Source organism: Bubalus kerabau, chromosome 3 (assembly GCF_029407905.1).
Source record: "Bubalus kerabau isolate K-KA32 ecotype Philippines breed swamp buffalo chromosome 3, PCC_UOA_SB_1v2, whole genome shotgun sequence".
Classification (NCBI taxonomy): Eukaryota; Metazoa; Chordata; class Mammalia; order Artiodactyla; family Bovidae; genus Bubalus; species Bubalus kerabau.
This window is the reverse complement of record NC_073626.1, coordinates 60,942,031-60,961,404: the sequence shown is the minus strand read 5'-3', so window position 1 is coordinate 60,961,404 and position 19,374 is coordinate 60,942,031. Positions and strand designations below refer to the sequence as shown.

Genomic DNA, 19,374 nt, shown 5'->3' with positions numbered 1-19,374 from the left:
AGAAAATCCAAGTTGTATCCTGGGATGAGAAGTCAGTGGTCCAAGGGAATAGGATTTATCATCTCTGATTTCCTGGAGTGATTTGCACTTTGAAGCCAAGGCTTAAGAAGATGAATAGCCTCTGCTATACAAAAATATATTCAAATTTCATGAGAAAGTGCAGGACTCATGCGGGTATGGCTGTTTTTCTAGTGATGCACAAAAAAAGAATAAGTTCAAATCCTTAACTTCTTGACTCAAGGTGCAGAAAGAAAAGCTATAGACTTTCTCTGTACTACAATAAAAACATAAATTAAAATGTATTTTAAAACTCATCCTTTTGTAGAAATCTGAGATAACTGAAAAGCAAATATAAATTGTAATTCTGCAGATCACAAAACTTCACCATAAATCTAAATGGATTTTCTGACTAACTGTTAGATTGTTGTGTAATTGGGAAATAAGAGGACCCAGGAATTTGCATGGGGTTAATGCTCTTCAAACTTTTCTGTTTCACATTAAGTTTCTCTAGCCTTCTTAAATAAGACCATTTATTTCCTGTCTGGTAATAATTCTGCTTCTCTTGAAACACAGATGCCTATGAGAAAAGACCGGTTCTCCCCAAACCTCACTTCCACCACTGTTTATTGTCTCCAGATTTATAACTAAAGTCAGATTCCAGAATGCTTCAGGGGGGTAACAATCAAAAGGCCAACCTCAGGAGGAGGCTTATGCATAAAAGAATGGAAGAATTTAGCTAATTAATGTTGTCTAAAATTTGGGCCATATGTGTGTAAGTGTGTGGTGAGGTTACTAGACAAAGGAGAATTGTGCAATCCAGATCAGACAAAATTTATCAATATGTCAGGGTAACAGAGAGTTCTAGGAAGATTATGTTTATGAACATGGCTGGTTGACTGAACCAGGCCTCAGTGACAGGCCAAAGTAAATGAATTTGAGATATCAAATTGGCAAAAGGAGACTGTAGCTTAAAATTTTAAGATAGAATTTTGGAATGGTTTATCATCTGTAACATACCATTCACCTTCGAATTTATGTTCTCAGGGTGGACCACCAAGGTCTTGAGAAATGAAAGGCAAGTGTGTGACAGCATCTTTGAAAACCTTCTTGTAAGAGTGTCTTTAGCCTGGAGATGGAAGCAGAAAAAACCCAGCTGACATAAGCTTCTTGGAGCTTAAGTTTCAATGGAGTTGACAGGATTACATAAATTTCAATGGAGTTGACAGGATTACATGCCAGAGGCATCTCTAGATTACCAGAAAGGAAGTGAGAAGAACTGCAGGGTAGCATGGTTTAAAAAAAAAGTTGAATTCCGAAATGTCTTTGGTGTTGGCTGCCTGGGGCAGTTTTACTTAGTTTTTTATAAACAAAAAATTTCAAAAAAATCAGTGCAGGTGAAAGGAGAGCTTAGCTGAGCAACCACACAGGCCACAGTACTTTCACCCAATTCCTAGACGATGAGTTCATAGACCAGCACCTTCAGTGAGGAAGCTCAGTGCTTTGAAGGCTGTCCTGTGCAGAAATGACACAGCTACAGGGCAATTACCAGGGGTCAAGCACCATCCTAGTCACTTTACACATTAATATCACTCACTTCAATATCCTGTGGGGGTTATTATCTTCATATTAACCAAAAAAGGGAAAATAAGGCATGAGATTTTGGTAATTGCCCAAGTTCACCTTGTTAGTAAGAGGGAGGGCTAAAATTCTAACTCAAACAGTATAACTTAGAACTAAAACTCTAACCATGTAAATAAACATGTTTATTAAAATGTTTATTATAAAATGCTTATTAAACTGTTTCTACAAAAGGAATCTAAGCAACCCATGTTGTAGACACACTAGGGAAAAGAAATGCAATTCAGAAATTACTGAAGAGTAATTATAAATTATCACCAATTCCTAGATATTCAGAATGTCACTCTCAGCTAGAGTTGGGATTTTGATTATGTACATCCAAGATGATGTTAATTCATGCTTATTTCACCTGAGCATGCATTTATTTAGTAAGCCACTTGGTCATCTACTGTGTACCATTCATTGAGAAAATATCCTACTGTAAGTGAATTTCCTACCATTACTTGACCATCCCTCCTCTATCTCTTCTTCCTCTATCCAGTCACTAGACTGGATTAGTCATTCTAGTATCTCTCCCTGACAGTCTTATCTATTTCCACATCTTTACTTATCACTTCCATTGAAGATAGTTCACAAATCTATATCGGCATTTCATGGAACTAAAGACCATATAGTTTATGGTCTAACTAAGATCCCCACTAAGTTTTCAAATATTTCTCATGAGACAAGCAATATACTTGAGGGTCTTGAAGATCACTCTAAGCAGTATGTGGCAAGTCACTTCAGTCGTGTCCAACTCTTTGTGACCCTATGGACCATAGGGAGCCAGGTTCCTCTGTCCATGGGATTCTCCAGGCAAGAATACTGGACTGGGTTGCCATGCCTCATTCAGGGGAACTTCCCGACCCAGGGATTGAACCTTCGTCTGTCTCCTGCCTTTGGCAGGTGGATTCTTTACCACTAGTGCCACCTGAGAAACCCCCATTCCAAGCAGAGTGAATAGCAATTGCAAAGGCCTTGCGAGAGGGATGTTCTTGGTGGGTTCAAAGAAGAGCAAAGGCAGCATGTTTGAGGCAGAGTTAGCACATGGGAGACTAGTACAAGAAAAGATGACAGAAATAGTGAGGGAGTGACTTCCCTGGTGGTCCAGTGATTAAGAATCTGCCCTGCAATTCAGGAGATGCAAGTTCAATCCTTGGTCTACAATTTAAGATCTCACATGCCACAGGGCAACTGAGCCTGTAGGCCACAACTAGAGAGCCTGCATGCCACTAGGAAAGATCCCTCATGCCACAACTAAGCCAAATAAATAAGAAATGTGAGGGAAACAGATTGTATGGCATAATATAGGAAGGATGACCAAAGGTCCAGGTTTGCCTGGGAAAGCTCCAGTGTGTGCAGATTCTTTTTATGTTTCATAGCATTGAGGATCTGGGGACTCTGATAAGTATTCTGATTTGATAATATTATGTGACCACCCTACTTTCATTTGGCTGCTTTCAGGATTTTTGCCTTTGCTTTCAGTGAGATGAGGAGCCATTGAGCAAGTGGATGACACAATTTGGCTTATAGGTTTAGAATGTTGCTGCATCTGCTCTCTTGAGATAACAGCATGTTGGAGCAGAATCTATGAGAATAGTTAGGAGTGTAGTGCAATAATCTGGGCCAAGGATCATGGTAACCTCCACCAGGATGGTAATAGTGGAAGTGATGAAAAGTAGTTGAGTTATGGATCTATTTTGAATACAGAGGCAACAGGAAGTGCTAACAAATTGGAAGTGTGGTCTAAGAGAATGAGAGATGCAATCATGAATTCAAAAGTTTTGGCCTGAGTAACTTGGAGAATTGCTAATAGCTACAATTGAATACCTGAACAAGAAGATCAGGTAAAAGATTTGAGAAGATAAAAGAGTTTACAGGGCTTCCCTCTAGCTCAGTCAGTAAAGAATCTGCCTGCAAGGCAGGAGACCCAGGTCTGATTCCTGGGGCAAGAAGATCCCCTGGAGAAGGATATGGCAACCCACTCCAGTATTCTTGCCTGGAGAATCCCATGGACAGAGGAGCCTGGCAGGCTACAGTCCATGGGGTCACAAGAGTTGGACACAACTTAGCAACTAAACCACCACAAAAGAATTAACAAAACAAGGTATGTTAAATTATAATGCCTGTCAATCACCTAAGTAAACTTGACGAGTTAGAAATTATATATAAATCTAAAAGTTAGAGGAAAGGTCCAAGTTAGAGAAATAAATTTAGGAATTTCAGCATATGCATGGTTTTTATATCTATGCAAGTGTGTGCAATCATAAAGTAATTGAGTGTGGAAAGAAAGGAGAACATAAAACTGAACTCTGGAATATAGGAATATTTACTGGTTGGAGAAGTGAGGATGAAGCAGCTAAGGAGATGGAATAAGAATGAAGGGAAAGCAGGAAAGTGTAATGATCTAGGTGTCGAGTGAATAAAAATGTTTGTTGCTTAAATTTCAGAATTATAGCACTTCAAGAGGATAAGGAAACTTAAGGTTGATATATTCTAAGGCCACTAAGTATGGATTTTAAAAAGCGAGATCAGGTGAAGTTATATCAGTTTTCCTATCCTATAGATGTCAAATAATTATATTATCAAACCTTCTAATTCATGGTTATAGTATCACTTTATTATCTCTTTGTTGATGAAGAAGTGAAAACAATTCTCTTTACCTTCAAGGTAACATTTAAGCAAAAATTATTTCACTTCAGTCGTTAACAGTATTTCTGAAAATTGGAGAAAAGTAAGAAGAAAAATTAATTATCCTCATCTCACGTCAGTGGATACTTCCTTAAAATCTTCTTTATATATGCTGATATAATTGTGATAAACTACATTTGCAGTTTTGTATACTTCTTATTTCATTTGACACCATACCATTTTATCCATGAAAAAAAAATTTTATTTGGGTTAAAATTTGGAAAAATATAGAGAAAAATTAAAGTAATGGCTCCAAAGTCAGAAATAACATCAAAGTGACTGTACTTTTATCTAGTTTATGTTAAAATTTTACTTGTCTGAGTTCTATCTTAGAGGAATGTACTTATTTTTAAAAGTGAGTCATAAACTGTGAAAAACTTTATTGGTTCAAACATAACTCTTCATTGAGTCATAGCTCCCTGAGCTTGATACAACATCAGTGAAAATATTTTATATTACGGAACATACATGAAAGCTCTTCCCAAATCTTTGTTTCCCAATTTACCACAACTGAGGTTTTCAGAAATTTTTGAAGAACAACTTGTAGAGTCAATGCCATAAAGATTAAAAAGAAGCAATCATCCATAACCAATATTTTTTAAATAAATTCTTATGTGATTATATTTATCCTCCTCCTTTTCCTTCTCACCTCTTTAAATCTTGTTCAAAAAATATTTTCCTTTAAACTCCTGAATGTTTTCACTAAAATACACTACATGACTTGACATCTTTTAACCTGATATTTATTAACAGAAAAAAGGTTACCCTACGTGCTCCACAAAATTTATAAATGGGGGTTATTATATTTCACGGTTTTTAGTGACAATGGGAAAGCAATAAGATGCTTGTTTCAATTTTGAAAAGGAGATATTTCATAATTAAATAGGTGGGAGAAATAACAAAAAGATTTAAGATGTGTTTTAGACGAGGTTCCCTGGGAACACTCTAAGATGACGACTTAGATGCATATTTAATGGGGAATCATCTCAGAAGACAAAGAAAGTCACATTTGAACAGAACGAGAGGCTGACCAACATATAATTGACACTGAGACAATCCAAAAGAAGCTCTGGAACCAAGATGACCTTTCAGAGTGGTTATAATTCACAGTAAGAGGGATGTATCTGCGTATCCTTGACTCAGGTGGTAATTGACTCTGGCCAGAATCTGGAAGGTGTGGGGAGTGGGAGGACCTTCTATAAAGCAGTCTTGTTGAATGAAAGAAACTTTCATTGAGGAGCATGCCTGTGAGTCCTCAGTAACAATATTTCAAGGAGCTGATGCTTTTACTTTAAAGAGAGACTATGAATGGAGCAACACATTACCTACTATGAGCTCCTACTCCATTCTCAGCACTTTGCCAAACACTATAGGGAAATATAACATATGATTCCTCCTTAGGAATGTCTTGTCTAGAAAAGATAAGTTGAACCCATATGAAAAGGTACAAAAGCCTTCAACATGGTGAACAATTAAGTGCTATATTACGCTGGGCCAACCATCCAAGATATAGCTAGTAGGTGAGAAAAGGAATTGGCCAGTGATGATTATATTGTTATAACAGTCTTGGTTAAGAAGATAAAACTTGAGTTGTGTAATAAAGGAGTAAGATTTTGGTAAACTGTAGAGAAAAGGAAAGCCACTTTAGGAAACAAGAAAAAAAGAGAGGAGAAATCAAAGTAGGAATGATTATTCCATGCCCACAGGATAGTGAAGAATCCAGGCTACCTAAATCTATTTATTTCCATCCACAACATTATTGAGCAATTAATAAACCTCAGAACCAAGTACTCAAGAAGCTTCAAGGAGAATGAGATTCCATGAAATTTAGAAAATAACCTATCACAAGACTCAAAGTAATAAGTTTTGTTAGAGAGATCTAAGGCACTTAAGGACACAGGAAAGGATCCATCATGTCTACTTTGAGGCCCTTGGGAAAGGCTATGTGAAATATTTGGCAGTTTATATTAGCCTGGTTTCAGATGAAACATGGGTTTCATGTGGTGGTGTAAGAAATAGGCTGGAAGTAAAAGTCTGGACCAGAGAGCTTAGCAAAGCAATAGGCTTTGTCTTTTTTTTTTTCCTTTAATCTGCATCTCAATGTAAACCCATATAAACATTTTAAATATTGGAAGGCTTTTGCTTGAGGAATGCACAAGGTCAAGGGAAGTGAAGTGCAACAGAATCAGATTTTATAGCCAAAGAGGAGATACCTACAAAACCTACCATGGAAGGAAGAAGGATGAAAGGACATTTTGGGGAAGAAGAGGATGAGACTAAGGAACCTTGGCATGGGAAAGAGCACATTTATTTTCAAAGACTAGACTGAGGAAAGACTCACGGAGTGTAGACATACTTGCTGGGAAAATTGGGTTAAGAGGGAAAAATGAGGACAGCAAAAGAAGGACATCAGAAGTCATGGAGAGATGTTTCTACTTAACACAGACGAGCTCAGTCGAAAGTTACACAACCCCAGTCTTACTCACCACCCTCTACGTGGCAGTTCACCATGACAGTGATTCATTTGGAAGGGTGGTCAAACACGATAAAATGTGTGGCTGATTGGAGTATACTAGGTCAGGGGCGGCTAAGTAGATTTGGAAAGTATCCTTATACAGATGGTCGATGAAATCATCTGGCTCCAGAATGAAATCATTAGGGAGCAAAACTTCCAAAGGAAAGGGGAAAAGGACAGTACAGTGAGTCTGTGATGGGAGGGGTGATGGGGAGGAAGCATCACCAAGAGTCAGATTTGGCATCCTGTTGTTCTTAATGTTTTAAGAAAAGTAGGGTTTAATTTTGAGGACTAAGGTTGTGATTAATTTAGTGATTAATTCATGGGATATGAAGAGACAGAGGAAATGAAACAGAAGGGCACTTATCATCTGTGCTATTGATAAAAATGATGCGGATCTGATTTTCACATCTTGTCTTAAACACACCTGGAAACTTTCCTCCGTGGCATCAGCAAGAGCACGGAATTGAAGGAGTGAAGGCTGCGAGAACCCACAGAGCACAGCGCTAGGCAGAGAAACTTGTCAGATGTCTCTGGGAGGGGTTTGGACTGCAGCTTCCTATCTGAATCTTCAGGGCTTACATTTGGACTACAGATGTCTTCAATTTCTGTTGCATTTTTTTCTCATTAAAGTGACTAACAATTGTGGTCATTCTGTATCTCCAGCTGCCTCTCATTATAAGATCTATCTCATAACAGTTCCAACTCTTGGGAAAATTGTTCACATTGCAGTTCTACCTTCCTCTATTTACCTTATGGAGCCACATTTATTTTACTTCACATATGTGCAGACCAATTTCTTATAGTATTGATGGCATTTAACCATAATTGCTTATATACATGGGCTTTTGATATACACTCCTTAAATTGTGGTGAATCATTTCCTTGAAAAAATAAATGCACTTTTTTTGGTTTTGATTTTTTTAACTTATAAGAGAGACCCATGGTAAGGCATCTATATGAATTAAGTATCTTTCGAGGTGGTCGTTAATGGCATTAAAATAAAATCCAGCAGAGAATTAAAAGCATGAATTACAAAATAAAATCCAGCAGAGAATTAAAAGCATGAATTATATAGGATTATGCTTAATTAGTACAATTTCATCTTCAGGGTTCCTTATTATAATGGTCTCACTGGTGTCTTTGTTTAGATTGATTTTTCAACTGGAACGTTCATCTTTCTTCATATTTCTTTCTATTGGTATTCTTGAATTTAGTCATGAAAGTGTAAAAAATGAGGAACTGCATTATTGACAAGCACCAAGGAAGGCTTCCAGCAAGCTTTTCCAGAGTTCATGTCATACCTTTAATAACCAAGGTTCAGGACACTATAACCAAGAAATAATATTCCTAGTAATAGCAAAACAACTTTTCTTTCTCTCTTTTCCCCTTAAACAGCAACATTTCCCGGTATCTGCTCTGGCTCACTGCTCTCCTCTGACATCCTTCTTGAGTGATCCCGTTTCCACCCAAAGCTTTAACAACTCCTTGATATGATGGCTCATATAAATCTCCTGATGCCTCACTCTATCACTCTTGCATCAGACTTTGTTGATTCTATTTCTTACATATCTTCGAGTTCATCTCTTTCTCCATCCTCAGTAACATTGACTTCTCATTCCCTGTTTCATTTTCCCCAATTTTGTTCTAACTAACCTCTCTGTTGTCAGTCTCACTCAGGTTAAAAATTTTCCCTGAGTAATGCTGCCAAGGTGATCTCTCCAATATACAAATCACAATATGTATCTTCTTTGCTTAAAACTTCAGTATTTTGCAATAAAGATTCTATTGATATTTTGGGTGGTTTAGATTTTGTTCAAAGGGATTGGTATGCAAGATATTCAACATCATTAGCCCAACCACAAAATGCCTAGAATATTTCCCAATTGTTATAACCATGAACACATTTCCAAGGCCCCTCTGGAGAGTATGATTACACACCCAGCTGAGAACCAAAAATAGTTACCTAAGAAAAAAAAAAGACTTCTTCAGAATAATTTTTAATCTCTTTAGCTTGACATACTTTCATGGTTCCTCTTTCTGCTTTATTTCCAAACAATCCCCATATCAGCCTACATGGGGTTCCCTGAAGAAGCCACATCTCCTCTTAAGAACTGCATGCCCTCGTTTATGTTCTTTACATCTGGTGTACTTCACTGCTCAAGACACTGTCTTTATCCTTCAAAACTCATTGAGGGAAAATATTTTCCAGATAGTCTTCCTTGCTCCACCTCCTCTCCAAATCCCAGCCTACTTTAGATGGCTTAGTTCTGTGGTTCCACTATCCATACTTTATTTAGATCACCTATCACTACATATTTACTCAATTCAGTTGATATATTGGTCTATTTTACCCACAAAATTATAAAACGGTAACACCAAAGCATAGAATGTCTTTCTATAGCATCAACTGGATACTACATTCCAAACAAAAAATATGTACCAACGTTCTTACATTAACTACACAAGCAAAACGTGCACTCACAGCAGATTCTTAGGCAGTAGTGTGAATTAATTGGGCTTCCCTGGTGGTTCAGTGGTAAGAATTTGCCTGCAATGCAAGAGACACACAGGTTCAATCTCTGGGTCAGGAAGATCCCCTGGAGAAGGAAATGGCAACCCACTCCAGTATTCTTGCCTGGGAAATCCAATGGACACAGGAGCCTGGCCAGCTACAGTCCAGGGGGTCATAAAGAGGGGAACACAACTGAGTGACTGAGCACATATGTAAATTAATTGGCCACCATTGTGAAATTGATTATGTTATGTGAATTTTAAGTTCTGTTCTATTTTATATTTGTGTCTGCAACTTTTACAAATGATATTTTAATCCGTTCATCATCTATTAAAATTCATGGTCCTGGAAGATATCCCAGTATATCCTGTTCCTTCTCCTGCCCCCAGATGACTTCTGGTGGCAATATGTACTCACGTTTACAGGAACTCTAAGTAAACCACTTTGATAAAATGACTTTAACTATACTTTCCATGTCCAGTGAGAAAAACAGACAGAAGTGTATGTGTTTTCCTGCATCTTCTTTTACACCTAGCAAAATCAGATATTTTAGTATTTGTTAAATTTTGATAGAATTTAATATCTTAATGTTTTGATTGCATTTTTTATCTCTAATGACATTACATACTTTCCACATGTTTATTGGCCTTTATATTATGGCTTTCTGAATTAGCTATATATAATTTTGTTTTTTGTACTTGTTTTTGCAAGTAAAGTATATGAAGTCTTTTCTGTCATAGTTATTACAAAAAATTTCCCCATTTGAACAAGCTCTTAAGCACACTTATTGAGAGTTTTATAGTAAGATTTAAAATGTAGATTTTAAATTAAATTATATTATTCAATATTTTTAAATTTCCAAGATTATTAAACTACTGAAAATATCTTATGCAAATACTACATTTAGAGATGTTTCTAAAAATGGAAATATTCAGTCCATTGGGGATATGTCTTGGTTTAAGGACTAAGGGAGGAAACCATTCTTTAAAATGTTAAATGTCTATCAAGTAACTATAACACCATTTATTGAATTAATAGTGAAGGACAGAGGAGCCTGCTGTGCTTCAGTCCATGGGGTCACATAGAGTTAGACACAACTTAGTGACTAAACAACAACAATTTAATTATATATTAAATTGTTCTATAGATTCATGTCTAAATACTTTTCTTTCATCATGGTTAGTAACTTTTTATTTTTTTTTCATATCTAATAGGCACAATGACTTGTCTTACCATTTCTGTTTGGGGTGGATTCCTTATCACTTTTCCTTATCACTTCCTTTCCTTATTCCTTATCATTATTTATTTTTTAAAAAAATAAATGTTTTTTATTCCAATGAGCTTCAAAATGGTTTTGTCATGTTTCATACTTTTAGGATCTTAAGGGATTTTGAGTAAGATTGTACTTAATTTTTGCTTTGATTTAGGAAAAACTGCATTTTTCAAATACCAAGTTTCTCTATGTGAGAAAAAGGAGCAATTATTCCCATTTTACCTTATTTTACATATCTTATTGCTTTTGTGGATAGAATCATTTCTTCTGATATGTTTTCTATTCAGTAATACAAATAGAAACAGTAATCATAATACCATAGTAATAATGAGATGTGCTTCACACTAGTACATAAATCAAGCATTAATATTCCCTAAATATACATTTCCAGTTATACAGTATTAATTTTCTCATCATTCATCCAATGAATGTATTTTGAACAAACACAAATACTAAGTAATATGTTGGATCCTTGTAAACAGCCCCCTGTCCTTTAATTAATAGAGAAGACTGACATTAATCAAATAATCATATAATTATGTAAAGCATCATGATTTGTGCTATAAGGAAAAGAATACAAGGTGCCAAGAAAATTCTTAATGGGAGATGTTATCTAATCTGGGAGGTAATAAAGGGTGAGGAGTCCAGGAGTTCATGAGGACGCAACACTGAACAGAGCTCTGAAAGATGAGTACTGGTAAACCAGGCAAAAGAAATGCAAATGGCCTTTAACAGGGTGGGGAGCGTGGTTTAGGAAAGGGACAGAAAGACATTGTGTGTCGAGCAGAGAATAACAAAATGAAGCTTGAGAAAAAGGTAAGAAGTCAGATCATGTCAGAGCCCTCATAGACTGTTAGTAATTTTGTCTTAATCCTACAAGAAACCACTGAAGCTTTTAAAGGGTGTGTCTGTGTCTGTGTTGTGTTGGTTGGTGGGTGAGGGTGAGGTGATGTATTCAGGTTTATATTGCAGTTGATCACTCTGGCTTTTCTGGGAAGAATGGATCAGAGGAAGGCAAGAATGCCTGGAAACCTTTTAGGAGGCTATTGAAGGAACCCAGTTGAGAAGTAATGATACTGTGGACTAAGACAGTGACCATGGAGATGGAGCAAAGGGTATGGGCAATAAGGAGCATTTAGGAAGCAAAATTCAAAATATTAGCAATAAGGATTCTGGCATGGTAAGGGAGCGAGGGATGACAGGAATAACCACCAGGTTTCTGGCCTAAGGCAATGAATGATGAGGCTCTTGCCAGAGATAGCAAATACAGAACATAAATCAGCTTTGAGATATAACTATCGTAATTTTTAAACATATGAGCTACATAAACTCATCATAAGCTTCTCAGGTAGCACAGTGGTAGAGTCCCTCTGTCAATGCAGGAGATGCGGGTTCAATCCCTGGGTCAGGAAGATCCCCTGGAGTAGGAAATGGCAACCCGTTCCAGTATTCTTGCCTGGAAAATTCCACGGACAGAGAAGCTTGGAGGGCTGTAGTCCATAGGGTCACAGAATTGGACACGACTGAGCGACTGAGCACTCATGCAGGCACTTGCTACAAGTACTTCTGAAATCCAAATGAAGATGGTGAGTTAAACATTTACACAGGCATTTCTTGAACTCTCGGGAAAGATTTAGGTTGTATATATACATTGGAGCTACTAGCATTAGATAGATATGGTATGAATAGGGGCCAGTGATGAGAGTATTGCCTGTAAGAGTAAAGAGAAAAGGGCAGATCCCTGGGGAATGCTGACACTGAAACATGGAGTAAAATGATGCATTGATAAAAGAGACTGGGAAGAAAAGCTGCTCTTGGGTAAGCCGGCAGGTCTGATTTAAAATATATATATATACTGGCATGCCCCACACTCCACAGGTTTTAGCTGTCTTTGCAGAATTATTGCATTAGCTTGCCACTGTTGGATCTCAACCCCTAAATCAGTTTTTAACAAATTATTCTTAGTCTCTTCTAAGATGAATGGATGGTATCCGATTTGTTGGACATGAATTTGAGCAAGCTCCGGGAGTTGGTGATGGACAGGGAAGCCTGGCGCGCTGCAGTCCATGGGGTCGCAAAGAGTCGGGCACGACTGACTGAAATGAACTGACCTTAGTCTTTCCTGAAATTTTCATAATTTCAAAGAAAGGAGTTATCTTGATATGTTCTTTTTTCATGGTGGGATAGAAACTCTAAGTGAGGTGCTTCCAATCATCGATTTTGTTTCTTCCCAGATTTTTTTTTTTTTTTGCCCTTGCTTTCTGCTGTATGACAACTTTCACTTGAAAAAAAGATGTTCTGTATAATTCATTTCAGTCTCTTTTAAATTTAGAATAAGTTACATTGAGTGAGTGAGTGAAAGTTGCTCAGTTCTGTCTCTTTGCGACCCCATGGACTATACAGTCCATGGAATTCCCCAGGCCCGAATACTAGAGTGGGTAGTCTTTCCCGTCTCCAGGGGATCTTCCCAACCCAGGGATGTACCCAGGTCTCCAGCATTGCAGGTAGATTCTTAACCAGCTGAGCCACAGGGAAGCCCAAGGATACTGGAGTGGGTAGCGTATCCCTTCTTCAGTGGATCTTCCTGAACCAGGAATTGAGCTGGAATCTCCTGCATTGCAGGCAGATTCTTTACCAACTGAGCTACCAGGGAAGTCCAAGTTACATTGAAACTGACTATAATTTGCCAAATTTTGTGTTATATGACTTTGGGACTTTTTTGGCCTTGTTTGTGTTTTCCTTGCTGTTTTTCTCCTTTTTCTTCATTTCAGTTAATTGGCGAATTTTCATTTGTATTTTTTAATAAAGTAATAATAAATTAAGGTCACATCCTCCCCAGAGGCAGATTATTTTACTTTTGATGATGTAGACTTGGAGGTGTCTGTTGGACATGAAGGAAAGCAGTACACTTATCTAATGGAACCTATATATCTGGAACTCAGGCAAGAAATTTGAGGGCTCCCAGAATGGTCTGGGACAGCCTTTATTTATAACATTCCTGAGCTCCAAATAAGAAGTGATATTTCTATAGCTGCAATTATTTAGTGCTTTGACTTAAGAGAATCATTACATGTTTCTGGCTTTTCTAGCTGAACTTGTACAAACTTGAATGGGTTGAACTTGGAGGAAATTTTAATACAAACAAAACTCACAAATATTTAGGTATATACATATTCAAATATTCATATTCAAGATGTGGAGCTCAAATAATAACCAATTTGGAGAGAAACAATACTGTGAAATAAATGTTGAAGATAAAATTCTGAAAACATTTAGGCTAAATTCATATGTGACACACTGAGACATATATTATCACAATTTATTCAACTATGAAGAATTAGCTGCTTTTCTCTTGTTATCAGTAGGAACTACCCTGAGATTTTTAAGGGCATCGATGGTGAAATTAGTGTCATGCTGCCTTTGTGACTGATGTTGCAAACTGATTTTCATTATAAGCCAGTATCTACATGATGAAAGGCATTTGTTTTATCTTTTAAACAAACAGCAAACAAAGAATACCACAGCACCTAACTTTTCACTACTGAAAATGAAATGGATCTAATATGTTCAAAGGAATTCCACCAAACGAAAACCATTGACATGACAAAAGCGTGCATTTAATTCAATGCTTTGCAGAGATACATGACTAAAGTTGTGTGCATGGCTTGTCCTTTGGGATGGTCCCAGTTGTTTATTTTTAAAGAAAAAATAAAAAATGGAGCCAACAGAGAATTAAAGGAAAAAAATCCTTGAGACATCAGGGGACCTACATGTTCTAGTCTAAGAAACATGCAAGTATTACAGAACAGTCTGATACAGTATGACAGATGAACAGTGAGCAGGCAGCGGAGCGAAGCCCCTTCTTTCAGAAACGGGAAATCTAACAGTTACGTTTTCACAAATGGTATTGATGAAACCATCTTTATTTTTAAAGAAATTTATAGAAGGAATTTTAGCACCATCATTAAAGGATAATAATAACAATACATTTTAGCCCTGCCTATCTCCAGTCTTGGAATAATCACAGACGCATAGCACCTTTTAGTACCTAAAATATAAACAAGAAGAGTTAAGTCCATCCCAGCTTCTAGAGATGAGGTAGCTCATGCTAAAAAATGTTGGGTCATTTTTCCTAAGAGAGTTCAAAAACCAAATGTTCTAATTCCAACCATCACGTTTGATTAGAGTCAGCTCCACAACTCTGAGTTTCTAAATCTTTTTCTTCATTATAGGCTTTAGGAAGATGAGATTGTATATGTGGAAGACTCTCAACTAAGGGTCCCGAATATTTGTTTCTAAAGTTGTATGGGAATTATTTTGCATTATTAAACAAGAAAGTGCAAATATATTCAATGGTATACTCATTTAATTTCTATCTAAATTGATAGATTGAGTCAATATATGGAAAGGTAGCTTTAAATTTGAACGCAAACGAAGTCTAGATTTACCACATTTTACAAAAATTTAAGATCTTTTTTTTTTTTTGGTCAGAAATCCCATTGAATATATACTACTTTAACATTCCATTTAAGACAATGAGAAATTGATATTTTTTCATGGTTCTCTTTAAAGAGTCTGTGTGTTAGTTATACAATATCAAGACAAGCATTCAGTTTCAATCACAAGGATAAACATTTTGATTTCATTTTTAATTGATCATCTGTAAATGAGAGGTCACAAAATTGTATTTTTCCAATTGCAGCCACGTGAAATAAACGTGTTGTGATTTTATATACCCCACTCTTTAAGCTATCTGCCAGGAAGAAAGGTTTTCTCATAAATACTAAGCAACTTTGTCATTACATTGAAATGAAGAAAACGGAGATTTATTTATTCAATCAGTTTACTTTTTTAAAAAGGTGGTCATTGTCATTGGTCATCTTAAACCTAAACTGTTGTATTGAAAAATACTTTAAATCAATTAAAACTTGAGGATTGTAAGTAAAATAAATATTCTGAAGGATAAGGAGGCCAGGCACTTAAGACCATATATACAATGCTGATGCAGAATCAGCCATTACTTCAAGAGTCTCAGGATCAGCTTCAAACAGTCAAAGTCTCGTGAATGGTGGTGGTCACTGATGGTAGGGGTGGTGCTCATTGTCGATGTATCTCGGCTGGCTTTACACAAAACAAACTGGCCCAATTTCAATGCCAAATTCTTGGTCTGTACTGCCAACATCCACAGGGGCAAGATCTATGATGGGCAAGCGTGCCACATTCTGCGTTCTATATTCAAAGATGGTCTTGCCCACGATTCCATTTCGTTTCTGGAATTAAATGGTGCAGTGGGTTAATAGCATACCCAAATTAGTACAAAAATGTTAGACAGCAACTTCCAAACCAATTTTTATAATGTAAAAGCAATGATTTTTAGAGCACTATTTAAAAGTAAGAGCACTGCCAACATCAAATGAGATACTGTCATAGCTGGCAGGCATTTCTCTCATTCTTTAAATTGGGGAAAAGCCCTTTATTCTTTTGCAGCTTCCCAAATGGTCACTAACAACACTAAATTTCATATTTTGTTTCATAAATTATGAAAGCATTTTTGGTTTTCATGATTGAAACCAAAATTCATCATTAAATATTTTCTTTTTTATATATATAGATATGCAAGAGGAAAGACATACCAATCAGTATAACCTAAGGTATCAGAAAGACCTAAGGTATCTCAGATGGAGTATATATTTTAGAATCCAGGAATTTTAAGCATAGAATTGAGATTAAGTAAACTAAGTAACTTGCAGAACTAAAGTGAGTTTGCAAAAGAGCTGCAAGGATCCAGTCCTTTATGTTTTTCTTAAAGCCTCTAGCATGTTTCACATACCAACACACATTCAGGTTTATCCTAAGGAACAACTAATTGCTGTTGTGTTTATACACAGGGTAAATTTCCCCCCACCTCTAGTGCCATGACAGTATTTTTAACAAAGTAAATTTTTTTTCTTCAACCAAATCAAAATGGATCAAAAGTACTTACAGAGCAAGACTCAAAAGTACTTACAGAGCAAGAATCATGAAGAACTATGTATCTGAATCTAACGTTTCCCTCTGCTTTGATTTCTAAGTCATTTGACCCTTTGAGAACCACAGCTTTCTTCAAGTTCTTAGCTTGATCATCCATGTATCCTACACTGTTTTTACAGATGTAGGTGATGTTCTGGGAGGCTTCTTTTGATAAAAGGCGCAAGAAGGTCATCTGAGTAATGGCTGCATTAGGTGACTGGTGGTCTCCATAAACAAACTAGAAAAACAAAAAGAGTCTTTGTAATACATGTCTACCCCTCCTGAGTTCTTGTGATTGGACTAATTAACACAAGACAGATTAGCCAGAGAAAAAGAAACAACTTTAACTTGGGACACAGAGGTCAGAGGTCTCACAGAAATGGGACCTAAGTAGGAGCCAAAGAAACAATAAATTTAAGAGGAATTGACAGAACAAAGAAACCTAGGTTTGGGTGCATAATTGGTAAGGAATTTAAAGTTTGGGCTTGGGTAGTAAATTACTAAGGAAGTAAGGATGTTTATTTATACAGGCGTCTTGGTTCTAAATTCCCTATCTGTGGAGATAAAAGGTCGTCTTTCTACCCTCAGTACAGGGAGAGTTCACATGGGAGATTTATTTCCTACTTTCAGGGAGACAGAGAGCAGGATCAAAGCATTCCTCTTGCAGCAACCATTACTTACATGACTTTAACTGAAAATGATCAATGTGTCACTGAAGCAAATTCTAGAGCAGCCTGCCCTGAGCCCCAATATATGTAACACTGATGGGTTTTATAGTGCTGTGTGTGAGTATGTGTGTTGATTTCAGACAAATTAATTTTGAAGGGTATTGCGTCTATTCTTTCACATAACAAGATATTCTACATATATATATATGTGTGTGTGTGTATATATATATATCTTAAGGCTTCCCTGGTGGCTCAGATGGTAAAGCGTCTGTCTACAATGTGGAAATATCTTAAAATTTCTATGAATATTCACAAGAAACTTCATCCTTACTATCCCAAACAAATGGTGGTGAAACCAAATATAATTATAACTCACCAGAGAAAGTTTAAGTATTTTAAAATTTGCTTCTCTATTTCTTTAAAAAAATATTGAATATTACTTTTTAGAAGTTATATACTTAAGCATAGGTTTGGATATTCAATCATGTATCAAAAATAGCTGATTGCTTTTATTGTCAATTATGATAAAAATTTGGACTTAACTATTGGTAAAATTTTTTTTAACCCAACTGTTACATACTTACAGGAAATATGAATTACAAGTTTTCCATTAGCTAACAAAAACAAATAATCAAAAATAATTTTCTGTAAGATATTTCCTACTTATCTTTTTATGTAATATGTTAACTAAATTATATTCCAATTAGGTAGGTAAATTTAAAATTTTTTCCTGTTCTTTAAATAATGGTAGATCCTGCATATACCCATAATGTCCTCATACTATGTTTATTATGAACGTGAGTTCTGAGGAAAGGTCCAGAGCAGAGTTGAGAAGAAAATTGCAAAGTTAAGCTGCCACAAAGAGATGTGGAATAGAATACTCATATTGCAATAGGAAGTGGCAAGACTAGTTAAGAATCTAAATACTGGACCATGAAAGAAACAGAGAGGATAAGACTCAAGCAAAAATTATTAGGTAATATTATAATTATAAAAGTGTTAAGTTTAAATAACTATGAAGTTTACAAAGGGATTCGATTATCAAAAGTATCATAATAAGGATCTAATATTTATCCATAACTTACCAAATACCAGATACTATATACTTTATATACACACGCTTTATATACACACAGAAGCTATGAAATAAATATTATCACTCTTACTTTAAAATGGCAGAACTGAAAACAAAAAAAGGTTAAGAGACTTTCTAGGTCCCAGAGGTAGTAACAGATCCATGTATGAGTAACCTAGGTTTCCTGATGCTAAATATAATCCCTGTCTGTCAGCTATGGCAAAACCCTTCAACTCTACTCCACAAGCAGTGTCTCAGGCATTAAAGGAGCTAATATGAAAAATAATTACTTTTTTACATTCCATCAATAGAAAGATTATCATTCAAAACTATATTAATTTAATTCATAGCAATGTTTATGCAATGATATTGCAAATACAACTAATGAGAATCTATCACTTCCAATTATTAATAAACACAGTAAAATAAACATGGTCAAAAAAAATAATTACAAAAGTCCTAAGTCAATACTAAAATACAATAAATAAAGACAAGCAATGAATACAACTTTAAGCAAGCATATTAAATTACCTGAGATCCTCGATTCATATCAAGACCATACCAAACAGGCTTATTATCAGGAGATTTGCTGGCCCACCAGGTTTTACGTGGTACACTGGATGGATTTGCTGAAATACATGTTTCTCCTGTTTCCATGTTGCAGTAAACTTTGATTGCATCTTCAGCAGATCCCTGGTTAGGGTCAATCCAGTACTCTCCTGTTTTCCAAAATAAAAAATATTTGCTAAATAAAAAGAATCTCAAACATGATTATGAGTCTCTAAAATAATTGACAGAGGATTAACTCACTGATTAAGGACTAACTCACTCTTTTAAAGTGAATCCCAGTTAAGGAAATACCTGCAGCTAAGAAAAAGTAACTGCTATGCATTCAGGTCCTTTCTCCTTTCTATTCTAAGGTGACTGGCCAAATGTACCTAAGGTTCAAAACACAAAAATGTGAAGGAAATATCATCACAGCCATTTTGTAGATTAGAAATTATACCAAAA

General features: G+C 36.1%; 1 protein-coding gene across 1 annotated transcript in view; it reads right to left on the bottom strand.

Annotated features, from left to right (window-relative positions):
* Positions 1–14,012: 14,012 nt before the first annotated feature.
* The window catches only part of COL5A2 (collagen type V alpha 2 chain), a 154,514-nt gene continuing 149,152 nt past the window's right edge, over positions 14,013–19,374 (bottom strand). Inside the window, exons 52-54 of the mRNA XM_055571970.1 lie at positions 18,895–19,082; positions 16,619–16,858; positions 14,013–15,881 (exon numbers count right to left, since the gene is read on the bottom strand). Coding sequence (XP_055427945.1) covers positions 15,735–15,881; positions 16,619–16,858; positions 18,895–19,082 — 575 coding nt within the window. The 3' untranslated portion in view covers positions 14,013–15,734. The remainder of the gene's footprint in view (positions 15,882–16,618; positions 16,859–18,894; positions 19,083–19,374) is intronic.